The sequence below is a fragment of the Balearica regulorum genome, chromosome Z, assembly GCF_011004875.1.
Source record: "Balearica regulorum gibbericeps isolate bBalReg1 chromosome Z, bBalReg1.pri, whole genome shotgun sequence".
Classification (NCBI taxonomy): Eukaryota; Metazoa; Chordata; class Aves; order Gruiformes; family Gruidae; genus Balearica; species Balearica regulorum.
The window spans coordinates 10916186-10934097 of NC_046220.1; the positions used below are offsets into that span (position 1 = coordinate 10916186).

Below are 17912 nucleotides of genomic sequence, written 5' to 3' on the forward strand. Positions count from 1 at the left end.
ACTTTTGTACTCAGACACTAAAAGAGCATTTTTCAAGGAGACATCTGACTGAAGTGTGGCAGACAGCAGTACAACGTAAGTTTCTTTAGTCCATCCCAATTAAAGAAGAGTGGTGTGTGTTGAAGTAGAAAAAAACAACAACAAACAACAACAACAACAACAACAACAAAATAGTTCTCAACTGACACAAGTGACAGACAACTTTGTTGACCATATTGGTCTTCACCTGTGAAGGACTTTACCATTCATGAAGTTTGCTTCTTAAAAACACGCTGCAGAAATAGCAATGTGGCATCCACATGGGTCATAACTTACCCAGCTGACGAGTAAAAAGAAACCCAGTTTACCTGGAAACCCAGCTGGGGATCTGGGGCTCAAAGTAGGTTATGAAATCTTTCTTCATTTACAGCAACAAAGCCTTTTTGCTCAGTTTTCTCAGATCCCTGTGCAACTCCAGAAATAAGGTAATTGGAGGACAATGGGATTGAACAGTTAGCTCTGAAAATAGACTGTAGGTGACAATTTTGCTCATGTTTTCAGAAAATGATCCAGTGATCTCTTCCTTCCCCTCAGATATTCTAGATTTGCAGAGCTTAATGTATTAAAATGCATCAAAATATTACTTCTCCATAATAAACCATTGTACATATAATCTCTCAAATGCAGGGGCAAGAGATCTGTGTAAGGTGTCCTGTGTATAGAAAATTGCATTTTGAGTTGAACATATGTAGCGCTGCTCATGCTAGGATTTCTGATTTAAATAGCTGACTACAGCTAGGGCTTGCAAAGTGGTCTAAAAAATCGATGTTCCCAAATTCCACTGGAGTTTGGACGGATAATTCTCTCCTGGCTCCTTTCAGCAATGCAGCCTAAAATGCTATCTTTTCTTAGAAAAAGAAAAAAAAAAGGTAAAAAGAAAAAAAGGGGGGGAAGAAAAAAAAAGAAAAAAGAAAGAAGGGGAAAAAAGAAAAAAGGAAAAGAAAAAAGAAAGCTTGTCCTGTGATGTAATGCACTTCAGACAAAATGCAATTACAAGAGCAATTACAGGACTGACACATGTACACTGAAGGCATCACAGGGACCGGAAGGTGGTACGTGAACCAGCACACTGTTACTATCTGCCAGTTTGCATCCTGAAACCTGTGAACCATGGTGAAAAGCAAACAAATACACTAGACTGACACGCCACAGGCAGCAGGCTAACTCCTAATGCCAGGTCTGCACCTGTAGAACCATAACTGCATTTCCAGTGTGCACAGTGCTACATAAAGGATATTTATAATTTTCCTGATTCAAATATAAGCTGAAGAAAATGCAGATATATCTAGCTTCTCAATGGAGGAGAAGGTGGGGAAAAAACAGCTGCTGTGCTGCAAGAATCTGATGCATTTTTTTGCCAGTTAGGCCAACACATATAAGAAGCTACTTAGACCAATTGGTAAGACAGTGCAATTGGTGGAACCATGGAGACTCAGATCTAGCTATAAATAGAAGAACACGGAAAATAAGACCGTGTATTACTGCCTTGTATATTTAATATTAGGGCCACATAGGCAGGAGTTCTGAGGAGTCAAAACTCTTCACTCATACTAGTGAAAGCATGTGTTCATGTGTAAATTGATACCTGACAAGCAAAATGATGGAGTAACACATTGCAACTGGTCTCAGCTGGCTTCTGATCTGGCAGAAAGAGCCTAAGGAAGCTACCAATTTTTAAAGGACAAAGAAAGGACCTAACATTTCTAAAGAGAGCCCTATTCCCTCCAAAAGATGGGAAATGAGGTACTGCAAAAGGCTTCTAAGCATCCTAATCACTTGGGGAAGGTTCTTCAGCTGGGGTTTTCCAGTTCACAGTTTGTGGTGGACTGGCTTGTGACCTACTACATGGGACACTTTTCAGTGTGTTCTGGGCTGCATACTTTAATACTGCTTTTTGTAAATGTCCTGGGTATCACAAAAAGGAGCAGCTACATTGAAAATTTAGACATAAACTTCTTTTTTGAGAGCATTTTACATCACAAGGGCTGTAAATTGCCATTCTGAGGAACAGAGATGGCTTTAGACCAGCACCTGTAAGGATGAATTCAATGCACTGTTATTTTCCGAATCATACAGTTTTTCTGGAAACTTAGTGCTCTGATTTGAAAAGTGTTTTCAAGACATGTAACAGGCTTTCATCTCTCAGCAGCAACGGAAAACTGATGGTTAGCCTTTTCTTTCTTCCACAGAAAATACTACTTTAAAGACCAGCCCAGGTACAGCTGACCATGCCCGGTGGCTGGGAAACGCGCTAGACAGATGAACATCTCACATTTCCCTCCTGCCTGTTTCTGCTGTATGATTACACTATGATACAATTTCAGCCTGTCAAAATCTTATCAAAATCAAAATGAATGTGTATGCATGCACGTATTTGCCATACTGCCAGATTCTGAGCAGAGGGTGGAACTGAAAATGCAGTGTCAGTATTTTGATAAACAAGGCCTGTCTGCCATTACAGCAGTTGGAAAGAACGAGACCAAAAATCTTGGGCTTGAATTTCATCCAAGTCTCATTTGGCAGCAATGTGTGGCTTCAGCAGAAGCGGAACAGGGACTGGAATCCACCACTTCACCAGGCTGACACTTGTTTACGAGAGCAGGCTCACAACTGTTATGAGAACTAACAGTTCCTTATGGTAATGAGAGGATTGCTTTCATTAAATGGCATTCTATCACGCTCTGCAATGACTTGAACATGCTTGGCTAATCGCTGGCTCCCTTACCAACAGGAACATTTGGGTACCACGCATTCGCTCGTACCCCTCACATTCACAGTTAGCAGACTGCTGCTGCAGGAGGTGTAGCTGGGGAAGATGGCTGCTTTTCAGCTCTGTTAAAGGATTTTTTCCAAATGAAAATTAATGAGAAGCCACTTTAAAGAACGATGGATAATTAAAGGTTATTTTTCTTTCTTTCTTTTTTTTTTTTTTTTTTTTTTGTTGTTGTTGTTAAGCTTCAAGCTGGTAAGTGATCATCTGTGCAGAACAAAGTATTAGAAGTTTGGCACCTCCCATCTACCACAACATACTGATTCCTTCTGCAGAAGGCACTAAATCCTGGCTTAAAACAGTAAATGAACAGCAGAATGCAGAGTTTTACCATGACACACAAAAAAACCTGCTAACTGGCACAGCTTCATAGTACAGTTTTCAGTTACCTACAACAGTGGTGATTATAGCAGCAATGGTTAGCATTTTTACAAGTACCACACAAACATACAAATGTCAGAACATCTAGAAAACATGCAAAATTTCAACAGCAACATCACTGAATCACACAATGCATAGAAATTATTATTACTATTATTATGCAAGACAGTGAATATTTTTCGTATAAAACAAAGCAAAAGAATTAACAAAATCTACTTTTTTACAAACTGTTCTTAAAAAAGTTGAGTTGCCATTAAAGTCAGTGAGTGGAAGTTAACCTCAGAGAGAGGTTCAACTCTGAGAATGAATTGATCACTTTTAGGAGAATTCACATTGTTACATGGAAATCTGATTACATTTAAGCAAAAAATGTTTTTCAGCTGCTGTTTTGGGACAAACACTGCTAATGACGTCAATTTACAAAATGGGAGAAAACACATTCACGTTAAAATATTAGAAAGATTAAACACTGCATGCAGGGAAAGATAAAAGCCTTACTGTAGCTGTTTCTCCCTAGCACTACTCAACCATGAGACCAAGGGTTGTCATAGCAAAAATGCTTTTCAAAGGCAGAGTTAAAGCCAGCAGATAACTAAAACAAATGGAAAAGATTTTCTAATTCCAGTGTAAAACAAAGTAGGTTATTAAAGGATAAGGATTATGCTTGCCTTCTTTAGAAAAAAAAAAAAAAAGACAAAATCTTCTATTGTGTTTGCCAGGCTTTCCCCCTGCCTTTCTGCTATCTTCATCACACTTGGATATTCTGTCATTTCTTTTTCTTCCAGTCTTGAATAATTTGGTCAACCCTGACAGGTCTCAAGATGACCCTGAGATGGATGGGTTGCGCAGACAAAAGCAAACACTGAAAACACAACTATGGCCAAGCGATGTCCTTTCCTGCATTTCTCACATTGCTTTGCAGAACTGGCACCAAATCCTCTCCAGCAGCAGCACCACCTGGCTTGCAGGCGCTGCCATAAATGGGAGTAAAATCAGGTTCTCACCATTTCTTTCCCTGACAGCTTTCAGACTCCATTAAGACATTTCATGTCACATTTTGTCTGCACATCCCTGAATGCTTTGGATATTTCTGCACCTGCATTTCACATCCATGCACCCAGCCTTGTGCAGATAAATCCAGTCTTGCAAACCGCTCACAGAGAAGGGTCCCACAAAAAGGCAAAGCTTGCAAGACCTGAGCCATAAGCACCACGCAGAAAACAAAGGCCTTCATAAAGTGATTTACACTGCAGTCATTGTTCAGTGCAATTTCAGCCTCAGAGTTACTAGGAGAAGATTTGTCTTCCTACACAAAAGTTACCAAAATCAGTTTGAAACCAGTTATTATTGCCTTGCCTTCTGGATCTATAGTTTGCCGCCACTGCTGAAGATACAGAGGCTGAAGTGTGTCTCCTGCATTGGCTTGTTTTCAGGCTGGAAATTTGACATGTACTAAGTGTATTACATGCGTGACAGTTAGAAGGGAAGGAGCAATGTGGGGCAGACTACTTAAGGCTACAAGTGATTTAGGCCAGCTGAGAACATACTATAATGGTAAGGAGGACAGTCTTGGCAAGATTACAGCCTTAAGAAAGCAGATAAAGTTCTAGGCATGAGCAATATTAGAGAGTCATCTTTGTTCACAAAAACAACAGCTGAAGTGGCAAAGATAGTATCTGTAAAATTAATTTTAAGAGTTTAGTTTTCTAGTGTAAGAAAAATAATATATTTTTATCCAAAACATTTTGCATTTTCTTGATTCTTTTCCCCTCACTTGGCTGTTTCATTATTTTCTTGACACTGATGGACCGTATAAAACGTTAGCCAAAAACCTCAAAGGCAGATTCCTGAAGCATTGTGAAAGAGCTAAACACCTCTTCTTATCCCCTCTGAAAGTCTCTCTCACTGAATTTCAAAGATAGCACCTACCTCACCAGTCTGTTAAACACTGTGAATGAATCTTCTATTAATTACAAAAGATAAAATTGAAATCTGAAAAGGTACTATTTTTCCAGATACTAGTGACTGCTGTATAATGAATGCTGAGCACAAGAATAAAAGATTAGGCAAAAGCATCCTAATCCCTTTGAAACAGTAAGTCCATTTCCAATGCACAGACAGCTCATTTAATGGTATTTGTGTAATAAAAAAAAATAGAATTTTACGTGCATTACCAACTAAAGTTAACCAATTCAGTGAGAAAACAGAGGAAATAAATTCCTCACTTGAGACAGATACTCTATAGACTACGTTAAAACCTATCAGTTCATGTAACAAGCAAATTGCATGCCAAACCAATTTTTTCCCCCATCAGATTATGAATTAAAGCTTTAGACATCACCACTGCTTTGAACATGTTCCAGTGAATGGCTAGTGTCAAACTTTTCAACAAGCTCACAGGTGTCTCTAAGCTGTGGGGGTTTTTAGCTTTTCAGCATTCCACCGCTGTAAACGCCTCTCTGCTGCTTTCGGGAAGGGTGAAGGTGCCGGAGGACAACTTCAGCAGAACTTCACAGGGCCTCAGCCGGAGACAGCGCAGTGGGAATGGGCTGGCACCTGGTTTGCACGAATGGAGCTGGTAGCAGTGCAACCATGCAATTTTCTGGGGGCTCAGAGAAACCCCACTTGTCCTCAGAAGGGCAACTCCATCACTGGCTGAAGTTATGCTGCTGTGAAAGAGGTGGAGCAGTGATGTCCCTGGTGGCCTTTGTCTTTCCAAAATCTTTGAGAAGATATGGCTCAGCGTCATGTGTCCGTCATACACAGTCCATGGGGAAAGCACCATCATTTTATTGTGCTTAGCGCCTTCCCCCTTCTTGGCTCGCAGATGCCTAGCTGATAGGGGTGTCCTTGACAAGGGCTCTCGGCTTTTGGAGGATGGTGCAGTGACACCCATGCTCACTCTGCACAGAGCTAGCAGATGTACCGGGAGACACCAGCTGATGCAGTACTGTCCCAACCACCAAGGCATGCTCAGCACATGAGGACCATCACCAGAAGGTATAGTTAAAGTTTTTTTGGCTAGGAATATAGCCAGACTTTATGCTGGACTGCCTTCTCTCCACACTCCTCCTCAGCACTGAGAGTGTAGATTCAGCACACACATGAAAGCACAGAAAGAAAATACTTCCTGTCTCTTAAGAACAAGGAGAGCAACTCACCTTAGGCAAAGCTGCCATCTCTTCACACTGACATTTAGCAAAGAACCCTCAAGAAATGCTGACCCACTTCCCACATTTCATAATGAACAGCTGAGTCCTTCTCTACACTAACCCAGAGGCGTGAATTGGCTCAAACCAGGTTCGTGCATCCTGTAAGCTTTGCTCCTTCCCACACATTCACACTGCCTCTGGGAGTTCATGGAGTCAGGGGCGTCCCAATGTCCTGTTGCCCACACCATGTGAGATGAACTGATTTCCATGACAGAGTGAATCCAAGAGCTATGTACCATTGAGGACCAGTCGTCTCAGTCCTATTTGAAGGATGTCAGTGGAAGGCCAAACAGCAAACAGATGTGGGCCTGGTCCTCTACACAGGAGTGAATTTAATCTCATTTCATGATGTGAAAGCTCTCTCACGAAAAGCAGAAGAGAAGACAAAGAGGAGAGTGCTTCCAGCACGAGAAATGCGAGCCTCCAGACTGCTCGCGTCCAGTATCCCACAAACCCCGCGTACCCGACGCGAGGCGGTCCGCCCTGAGCGCATTATCCCCAAAGCACAAGGTCACTTGATAGGCAGGGAGGGAGCTCTCAGCCAAGAGCCACCCTGCACAAAGTGGTCCCCTTGCCCCACAGTGCAGATGCTGGGAGAGGGGAATATTAGAGGATCAGGGACAGTGAGAGGAGCAGGGATGTCGGGGATGGGGAAGACCAGTCAGTAAATTACAGTCACTTGCAGCTTCCTGTCAGGAGGAATGATCAGCCCATGCACCACATGTGCTACTCAGGTCAGTCAATGCACTTATGGGATGTACTCAGACACGGTGACAAGGAAGGGTAGATATGAGGTGAACAGGGAGGAAACCTAGTGCAACAGGAATCTGTTTCTTTTAAGGCTGTTTCAGACCTTAGGGCAGCCCAGGCTCTAGAGTGACACAACACCTGCTCTTCCTGATCCCCATCTTCCCACCCACATCGCTTGTGCAAACAGCAGAACAAGATCCGGTCACAAACATCTGAGACAAGCACGCACAGCACTACACATGTTGCTTGCCTCTCATTCTCTACACAGCTTTCTAAGAGGACAGCTATGCTGCACACTGAGCACCAGTGCACAGCAGCTTCTAAAAGCAAAAACACAAAACAGCTCAAAAGTGTTGATATTCTTCACAAAGGAGAATGTGCAACAGGGACACTGTTTCCATTGTTAGATTGTCCTGTATGTCTGGATGCTTCTATCATAGAATTATTGCACTATGCAAATGAACAAGGTATGTGCTGTTATTTTAGATATCCCTTGTAATTTAGTCTACAATGTAGTTCACAACAGTATTTCATTCTCCTGCACTTAAAAATACATTTTGTTGCATAAATACATATTTGAAAATTAAACAGACAGTTTGCAACACTCAGGTATCAAAGACTTCAGTTCCAACTACCTGCATGAATACAAGTACATTGTGCAAACCCACAAGATCATAAATACATGCATGAGTGACTAATAAAACAGAGCTTAAGCCATCCAAGTGCCCACAGCTCTGCCCAGCTAAATGTGCAATCACGTGAACAGATCCAAGTGCACGTATTGTGCACAGCTGCATCCAGATCAGTCCAGTGACATCCAAGTATAATCCCCATGTCTGACTCTTGGTTTGGTGTCATGAGAAGGCCACGTGGGAAAGCCTGCACTAGCACTGCTGCAGACTCCTTCGCACTGTGTGCAGGCCTGTGCTTTGGCACTCTCTTTTTTAAGTTCAAGGCCAAATTTTGCTCTTGGTAGCACTGAGCAAATCTCCCAAAACGCTGGTAGATGGTTCTGAATGCAACCAATATGTCCGCAAATGATTCAGAAGGGTCTCAGTCTGCATTGCCCTTTTGATGGATTTCCAAGGCTGCAGGCTAATCACTCTGTGATACCGGCAGGGGAACACCTTCCTCTGTCTACCCCACTGGCTCTGCACCTCAATTTGTGAGCAGATTCAACTCAGTAATCTGGCAGAAAATTATCTGACATCCCCTTTTTTCAGCTGCATTTTCTGCTGGGCTCATGAGTTGAAATGATTCACTGAAGAGGTCTAATGCCACATCAAAGAAAGCTGAGTGGCAGGAAAAAAGGGGAAAAGAAAGGAGAAAAGCGAGGCCCATTTTGGAGCCAGCTGCCCCCATCTTATGGAAATCACAGCCTACAGTGGGGCAAAAGCTCAGCTTTTACACTGGAGCACAGTGTAGTCAGGAGCACAGCCAGCCTCACGGTAAACCACCCCACCCAACCACCAGCTTACAGGCTGTGCTGGACGGGAGCAGGATGGTGTTTTGCCAGCTGCCCTTTTGATTTCATGGTAAAAGGTACTGAATATCAAGAGCCATGGTAGGAGACTCCAATCCTTTGCTTAGGCAGAGAGGAAGGCTTGTAAGAGTTGGCGGCACTAGTCCCTGGCCACACTGACCTGTCTCAGCACCAGGGAAGCTGCACACCATCACGGTGAGCTTGCAATTTGCTGGTGGAGGAGGTTTGACACCCTCAGTGAGAATACTGGGAGTAAATTACAAGCAACTGAGTTGTCACCTGGCAGCTGAGCCACAGTGACTGGGACATCTACTCTCCTGCAAGCACAAGACAAGACCAAGAGAGCAGTTTTAATCAGAAGTCTGCCTCCCAGTGGGTAACAACCTTCCCAGAGCCATAATACAAATGGTAACTCATTAAGCTGTGGTCACTCAATTCCTTGCAACTATCCACAAATGAAGACTGCATAATATGTTGTGCTAAGCACCCTTCAAAGCTAATACATTTATTTTTGGAGTATGATACTACTTGGGTATCATATTCTCGCCATATGTGTTCAACAAGTAGTCTATTTGGAGCTGCCCCATCAGAATTTGCCAGGCAATCTGCCAGCAGCACCAACTGGAAGGTGGAGTTACTAGAGATGGTGCAAAGCAGAACAAAACCACCCCTATACTATTGAGGCCATCATAATAAGCACACATATTCCGCAGCTTATCCCCTAACCAGACAAGCAAAAGTTGCTGATGTGCCCTGCTAAGCCAAGGGTTTCAGAGATATTGCCTCACCCAGTGCACAGGCTGGACATTAGCACAAACCATCCTAATACTGTGGTAAATGACAACTCAGTATGTGGACTTAAGAAGTCACGAGAAATTATTTTTATGACCTCCTAGCTCAAAACCGAAGAGTGCCCGCCTTCTTTCTTCTGGGTCACCCTGAGCATTTTTGGTTCCTGCCAATGGAGCCGAGGTCTGTGTTGGGGCTGAATTACAGCACTGATGCAAAGCAGCACTTCAGACACCTGCTTGCAGCACGGCACACCCACAGCCAGTGATCTGCCTCCTCAGAGACAAGAATAATTGTAGAATTATCACACTAAATAGCCCCCACAAAATAGCCCACTCTGAAGGAACACGCCTAAGGCATACCCGCAGAAGATGTGAACCACTGCCAAGCTCTGAGCCTAATAATATTCTGAGAAGCAATTTGATTATAAGGTCTGGTTTCCTGCCTTGTGAGGCTTGAGGAGAGACACGAGATAGCCACCCCATGGGGTGGCTTCTTTCCCCTACAAGCTCAAGGCAGTTATTCCCAGCAATGAGGAATTGTTGGGCAGGGGAGGAGAGGTGGAAAGTGGAGATCTGCTGCCTCACAAAGGCCAGCGGATACCCAGCCTTGTGTTGCAGCACAGGAAAGGCAAGGTGGGGAAGTAGGTCAGATCCTGCAATAGCTGCCACTGGGAAGTGCTAAGATGAGTGCCAACAAGGGAGAAACAGAGATGAAAGACTTTCCTAGAGGTGCGCTCCATGGTTGAGCTCTCACCTGGCACCCCTAGGGAGCTCCTTGGCATGGGACCCTCTACACTCCAGCACATACTAAAGGCAGCTGCATGAGTCCTCAGTGGGAAACAGCAAAGAAATCCCACGGAGGGTAGCACTGGCCTTGCAAAACTATTTTTAACTGTATCAGATTAAAAGCACCACTGTGAAAAGGCAAGGCTGTCCTAACAGCAATTAGATGGCTACCCTCATCTGGAAGCTGGGCAGCTGTCTTGCTGACTGCACCCAGCCTTTTTGAGCTTCGTTTTCATTCACGTACAAGTCAGATTTGCCATCACACTGAAAGTCATGGATACAACTTGCACTCACTTCAGCAGTGTCATGATTTGGTCTCAAGCCCCAAGACCAAGTCACAAAAGCATAGCTCTGCAGTATGAATGACTGCCTGTGCCCACCAACCCACTGCCTGCCCTACAGCCCCAAGAGACAGCAGCAAGTAACCCAGAGGTTGCAGATGTGGAGGTTACACTGCCACATCACGCAAGACCCTGAAACAGACTTTGTACCAGCGTTGCTACATGCGGAACACAAAGAGGTCGGAGCCAGGCTGTGTCACCTGCAGGAAGCTTCCTGGGAGGACAGATGTTTATGATAGTGGAAATCTCTGCTCTTAGACCTTCCAGTGGCATATCTGCTACCTACCTCATCCCCAAAACAGACCTTCAATAAGGCTTAAGTGAGGTGCAGGCTTTCCACCACCTCCCTTGCACACAGGAGTATTTCATCCTAGCAACACAGAAAACAGGTTTTAAATGGCGCCAGGTGGGTTTAGTTCTGTCTGCTACCTTTGTTTCACCCTTTCTTTGGAGTTAGTGATGATTAAAGTCACTGCACAGTTGCAGATCTAAAGAATATGACAGATATGCGGGAATGTGAAGGAATAAAAAAAAACAAGCATAAAGAAACACAATTTAACCCCCCCCCAAAAAACCAAAAAAGCCCCACAGTAACAGTTTCATCCAATATCCATGGCAAGTCAGCTGAGCTTAACTCTTTTACTGACTTCAGTGGGCATTGGATCACCCCAGCAGACTTGTCTAAAGCTTCATCACAGCCCTAGGATATCCTAATGGAACATAAACTAAGCTGAATTATTTGAGAAGTACTGTACACCATTTTAAAGGTCAAGAGTTATAATCATTCACTGAAATACTGAATTTGCTAGTGTTCTCCCCATACTTAAAGAAGAACAATTATGTTGGAAAGTTAAATGTTGGAACAGCAGCACTGATTATTTCAAGGCTTTAAGGATCAAATTCTGCCTTCAGATTCACATGCACATTTTCCATTGTCTGCAATGGAAATAGATTACGTGTAGCTGACTTAAATTTGTTTTCCAGCACTTAAAACTACCCAGCTTTTTCATTTTCTGTAGTAAATATGAAATTATCATTACACTGTCTATGCTATTTTTTTGTGGATTTCTAATGATGATTTAAGACATATTTGATGCATCTTTTCTGTACTGTTTGGGATAAGACTGTGGATTTTTCTGCATTGTCGCATTCCCCAGAATACTGAAAGAGTGGATCTAAGTCAGTAGATTTTACATTAAGTATACACAGTGACAAAATACTAACAACCCGTGCTTAAACAGTTAAAATTAGGTGTATGACAGTATTTTTGCCATTACACTTATCCATATTGTTGAAAACAATACTTTTTAGTCTAAAGACCAGCAACATTTTGATCACAGAAAATCATCAACAAAAACAAAAGTTAAAAATAGTGTTTAGCTGACTTCAGGACTTTTTCCCATCTGGCATAAATGAGCCTCAGGAAACAGAGCAGACAAAAATTGTTGTAAATGGTTTCATGAACTTACATTGATGTATCTCTTATTTCTTGGTCGTGCTGATCAAGAATAAGCCAGCAGGTAAGAAGCAGCAGCCAGTGATAAGTGTGTCTTGTCCACTCTGGGAGGTCATGTTAAAAAAAGAAGCTGAAAAATGCTTTAAAATAGAATTGCTACGTAATCCTCCCTGGGGATTTACACTCACTGATGTGTGCATGTTAAAAATGGTATTTCCAGTTTATCTTGTGTTGCCTGAGAACCATTTTTGACCTTTTAAAATCTGCATTTATATTATAACCCCTAAGTACTTTTCATTTTTGTATTAACACTATAAATACTATGTTAGTAATACTAAACTATTTCTATTGACTTATCTGTAAAAAGAAAAATATATTATATATTTATATATTTTTATAAAGTGAGTTAACACTGGAGAGAGGGCTATGGGGGAATAGTGTACAATCACAGTTGATGTGTATTATAGGGCACAAATTCAATGCTTGAAAAAAAAGGAAAAGAAAAAAGTGTTCAAGTGATATCCTTCTTTCAAGTTGTGTCAGAGGAAGAGTCGTAGGATGCTGACACTATGAAGTTGCCAGAATTGGAGTGGCTTGCCATGGACTGGGCAGCCTGCTGGCTCAAGTTATTGCAGATCAGCACCAGCTGGTTGCTCTGTGCTTCTGAGAGGGTGCTACAGCTCTGGTAGACACTAAAGTTAGTCTTCCTACCAGGGATGTTGCCTTTCTCACACATTGTCTTTACCATCTTGGCAAGCTTGTTTTTCCCCAGGGCTTGGCAATTGTACCAGTGAAGCGCGGCCAAGTTGACGACGGGTTTGATGGACAGGTAAAAAGGCGCGTCCTCGTAGCGCATGGCTGGAGGCCGCCTCTGGGCATACTCCTTGTAGTCTTGCACGGGGCAGGTCTGTGGGGAGTGCTGGGTGGCATACACCCGGGAGTCCGTCCCGCCTCTCTTGCTCTTGGCATTGACATCTCCATTGTCCGGCCCCATCCACTCCAGGTACTCCAACCCAGTCTCTGTCACCCGCAGACGGATGTCTCCCCACTTGAGGGTGGACCCATGGAAACCTGTGCAGTGTCCAAATGCCTTAGTGTTGTTTAGCCAGACAAGGTTCAGCAGTCCTTCGGGATTGTACCGGCTCAACAAGCCTCTTTTGCGCAGAATAAGCTCATCAGCAAAGGTGAGCTTCATGGATTTGTGTGGCTTGTTTCCTTTCCCTTTACACCTCAGCTCTATCTGCTTTTGTTTTAGAGCTTCCTGGGACCTCTTGAACTCCTTATCCCTTGTAATACTGTATCCGTACCTGTGCTCTTTGAGATACCGCTCCAGCCCACACTGATAGTTTGCCAGACTGTTCGGCTCGTATTCCGACCCATCCTTTTGTCTGGCATCCACAAAGAAGGAAGCAAGGTAGGCATCAAGCTCTTTGCAGGGGATGACATAGATCTCCCGGGTCTCGGAGGGGTACTTGGAGATGAGGAACTCTCGGAAATTGCGGAGAGCCGTTTGCGTGCTGCGAATGGTCTTCTCATTCTGCTCCCTGCTGAGCTCCGCCGCTCTCTCATCCTGGTCTGGAACAGGGAGAAGGGGAAAGACAAAAGAAAGAAGAAGCAGTGAGTTTGTGTGATGCACTTCTCCCCAAAACAAATTTCCTTAAAATGGAAAAAAAAAAAAAAGAAAAAAAATTTAAAATCAATTTCACAAAGAGCACTCGAAAACAACATTACATACCTCTCACATGACTGAAAAGCCAACGTCAGTTTCACAAATGATGTACTAGAGTATGGCACAAAACCAAAGTGAGGTCCTCATGACACTGGGGCACAGTTTTGTGCATGGAGATTTGTGGAAAACAGTGGGATTAAAGGCAATCTGCTTTTTAGAACAAATGCAAGGTAGAAGGTTTTTCTGTGGGTCCCAATGCTGTGGGCAGGGCCCAATCCAAGTAATAAGCCCATTCTGAATTGCTTCATTTGTGAAACCAGAGGTTGTACTCGTTCCAATTTTTTTCTACAAGAGATAACTAAAGCATTATATTTATAACAGTAAAAATTATCTTTAATCAGGTACATTTTTAAAGAGCTAAATAAATATAGACAGAAATGTACAGCACAAAACAATGTAGCACATCCTAACAAAGGAGTTGGCAGGTAGAAGTACTACAGAGCAATGTGTAATTTACAAATGTACAAGAATAAAAAAAATAAATTACTACGTTCACATCAGAAGATATGGAAGAAATACATGATCATACAGTCTCTCCACATAATCAAGCTGTATCTTGACAGTGGAAGTACAATTGTGAACGTTTCTTTTCATATTGTAGAAAAATAAAATCCTGGAAAAAACTTTATATTGCTCTATAAGGCTATACTCAAAGATCCTTACACAGCAAACCACAATATTCAGATGCTACCACTATGATGGTTGTTACTGACAGCTGATTTTTGGGCTGATCAGATAAGCATAAAAAGGAAAAGCTTTTTACATGTAAGTGATGTGTGTACTTAAGGACTGTTTTCTTGGCGTATGCAAACTATCCGTCTGTACAAGGATGCAGCTTACAAGCGCACAGGTAGAACTGTCATTATGAATGTAACAAACCTTAATGGTTTTAGAAAATGAACAGCAAATGCAAAGAAGGAAAAATTATTTGACTATTCTCTGTAAGTGTGAATGGAACATTCTTACTTACTAAGAAGAGGGGAAAAAAGCAAGTTCCTTTTTGTTCTACCTCATTGCAAATCCCATACATTTTGGTGTCCTTTCAGCACTGCCATAGTAGCACTCGCCAGGTGTTTCCCACCCAACATACACACCACAAAGTGGTATGAGCGCAGGTGAAGTTCCCACTGCCTCTCTGTCATTCAGGCCAAGCTCATGTCAGGCCATGTACCACACCTGTTCTTTGCAGCAGTGCTTGCAGGCTTGCTCCTTGTGCCCACTCTGCCCTGCAAACCTAAAACAGGGGAGATATAGCAGGGAAAGGAAGGTGGCCCTATCTCCTGCCCTAGCCCACCTGCAATGTTTCATGTGGTGCAGAAATGTCCATGCACAGCTGGCCAGCTTCCTCTTCCACCCATCTACACATCTACAGGGTGACTCTGAAGACAGTTCATCTCATCACCTCCATACCTCAGCTGCAGACAGAGGCACTGGGAGTGACTTGCCCCAGGACTTGCCAGCAGGACAGAAACAGGCTGAGTTTATATCCTGCAGGACCAGGTCCTCTGTCTCCACTGCAAGGCATCCTCTGCATCCACAGCACTCAAACCTATTCAGAGGAGTCCTCAAACACTCTGCAAAGCACAAAGTGGGGGTATGCAGTGGAGACCTGTGGAGGCTTCTGCAGCTATGAAGAGTGCTGACACAGAGCACTGAGGTTGGCTCTAACTGTGCTCAAGGGGAAAAAGAAAAGGTCACCAGCCTGTTTCAGAAACTGGTTTTAATATTGATGTCAGTATCAAAGAGCTCTTAGCAGCCTGCAGTGAAGTCTCATGCTTTAGGCAATGTGTAGAACAGACCCTTTTATTATGGCTTAGATGCAGGCTGGAAATAAAAAGACAACACTGTTTAAAACTCCGAAACAAACATTGATACCTTGTTCACTGCACCCACCACCACTTATTATAGCACTGTGTAAGTAATCAGTGCTTTGACTGACAGCCTACATTTTAAGTACAGTTTCAATATAAACAGCATATATAATGGCTCAGTTTTATACATGTCATCAATCACTACTTTTTAGAGGATAGCCTGTCACAACACAGCAGTGACGCCCAGTCATTTATGTTACAGCATCTTTCCTTACTCTGCAAAGGAAATTGCCATATCTGCAGCTAACAGTTATAAAACCCATGCTGAATTAAAGATCCCCTGAAGTTGCATGAGCGAAACAGCACCCCAGAAACAACTGCATTCCTGCAGTGCTCTGGTGTGTTACTCCACAATGCAGGTGGGAAATGTTAAAGCTAATGGGTCAGCTTCTCATGCAGCCACATCAGGAGAGCTATGTCAATTTTGACTGTGAATCCAGCCTGCAGTGGTAGTTGATTATTCTCTTGCTATGAGACCGCTCAGATATCAAGGATATCTCGTAGCATGGGACAAATGCAGGGAGGCAGTGAGACACAATGGACAGAGTCTGAGACAGCCAAAGTCATCAGATGTCAGCTGAGCCAGTTATCATCTGCATACACTCTTCATCCACAGCAAAAGCTGATGATGCAGCTAGGCCTAACTCAACTAAGATAGCTCTTCACACACTAGGATAACTGTGGAAGGAGACCTAATTCTTCATGTCATTAAAGTCTGACTTCTTCATTTAACCAACAAGATTTCATAGTGCCAAAATAAACCGTATAATCCATCTCCAACTACCATGGAGACATAAATTGTATCCAGGCACGTTTTTAATATTGCCAAACTTTGTGTTTTCTGCTAATTTCATAATCTTATTCTCTATTATTGAGGTGGTTGACCCTGGTCAGTACCTAAGCAGCTCACAGCCACTTGCTCACTCTCTACCCCAGAGGGACAGGGAAGAGAATAGGAACAGCAGAAGCAAGAAAACCCGTGAATTAAGAGAGGTTAATAACTGAAGGAAATAGGAAAAAGAAACCCAACTGACAAGTGATACAAAGGCAACCACTCACCACCTCCCACAAGCAGACCAATGCCCAAAGAGTCTCTAAGCAATGCCCATCTGTCTTGGTTTTCAGCTGGGATAGAGTTAATTTTCACCAGAAGATGGGAGGCGACACAGCCAGGACAGCTGACCCAAACTAGCTGAAGTGGTATTCCATACCATATGACGTCATGCTCAGTACGTAAAGGGGGCTGGCTGGGGAGGAGAGTTCACTGCTCCAGGACAGGCTGGGCATGGGTTCTGGGGGTGAGCAAATTGCGTTGTGTATCACCCGCTTTGTATATTCTAAGTACTGTTATTGTTATTTTTCTCTCCCTTTACTGTCCCAGTGAACTGTCCTTATCCCAACCCACAAGCTTTACCTTTGTCTTCCAATTCTCCTCACCATCCTGCTAGGGGAAGGAAGGGTGAGCGAGGGGCCATATGGTGCTCAGCTGCAGGCTGGGGCTAAACCATGACATACTGTCATCATTGATCTACCAAGCCAAGCTATCCTTAATGCCTTTTCCTTGTCATAACACAACCTTTGGATTTGGTAATGCTGTTACTCCTGTTTTACAGACTAGGAGCAGAAACATTAAAAATAAATTGACTTGGAGATAAATCTCCTGAGGTCCTGGCCCCACCAGCTGCATCACTGCACAAAGGACCTGGTTGGAGCTTTTGTATTTCCTATCTGATTCCACATCAGAGTTTCATTTCCAAAAAAACCAGAATGTGGCAGAAAAAGCCAGTAAAACCCACCGTACTGTGGGATCCGGGGTAAACTCCCAAGAATCTGAAAAAGTGCCGAGCAGTCTAGATGCCCCAGTTTAAATGTAGCCAAAGAGATAAAGTGACCTGGCAGAGATTAAAGAGACAACCTAGTGGGAGACCAGTGTCCCAGGCTAGCCTGCAACTATGGGATGATCCCTCCCACAAAGCAACAGCTGTCTTCTGATCTTTTCATAATCTGATCTTAATGCAGCCAAGACTTAACATTATCAGTGGAGTTATCAAACTTAAGGTTCTTTTTATTTCAGCTCACACACATACACACACTCAGACTGCCTGAAAAGGACATAACATCTGTAATAATGTATGGGGGAGGAATGGCACTTGCTTTCATGACAGACAGATGCAGATTGTTAATGTTCAGAGCGGGTTTGTAATATTAGTGGGAGTCATGAACCTGAGCTATTACTGCAGACAGCCTTAAACTCTGCTTAAGTCAGGCAGTGAGATCTCAGAAGAAGTACATTAAAAGTAAGA

General features: G+C 43.1%; 1 protein-coding gene across 1 annotated transcript in view; it reads right to left on the reverse strand.

Annotated features, from left to right (window-relative positions):
• Nucleotides 1-2962: 2962 nt before the first annotated feature.
• The window catches only part of KIAA1958 (KIAA1958 ortholog), a 65441-nt gene continuing 50491 nt past the window's right edge, over nt 2963-17912 (reverse strand). Inside the window, exon 3 of the mRNA XM_075739769.1 lies at nt 2963-13584. Coding sequence (XP_075595884.1) covers nt 12539-13584 — 1046 coding nt within the window. The 3' untranslated portion in view covers nt 2963-12538. The remainder of the gene's footprint in view (nt 13585-17912) is intronic.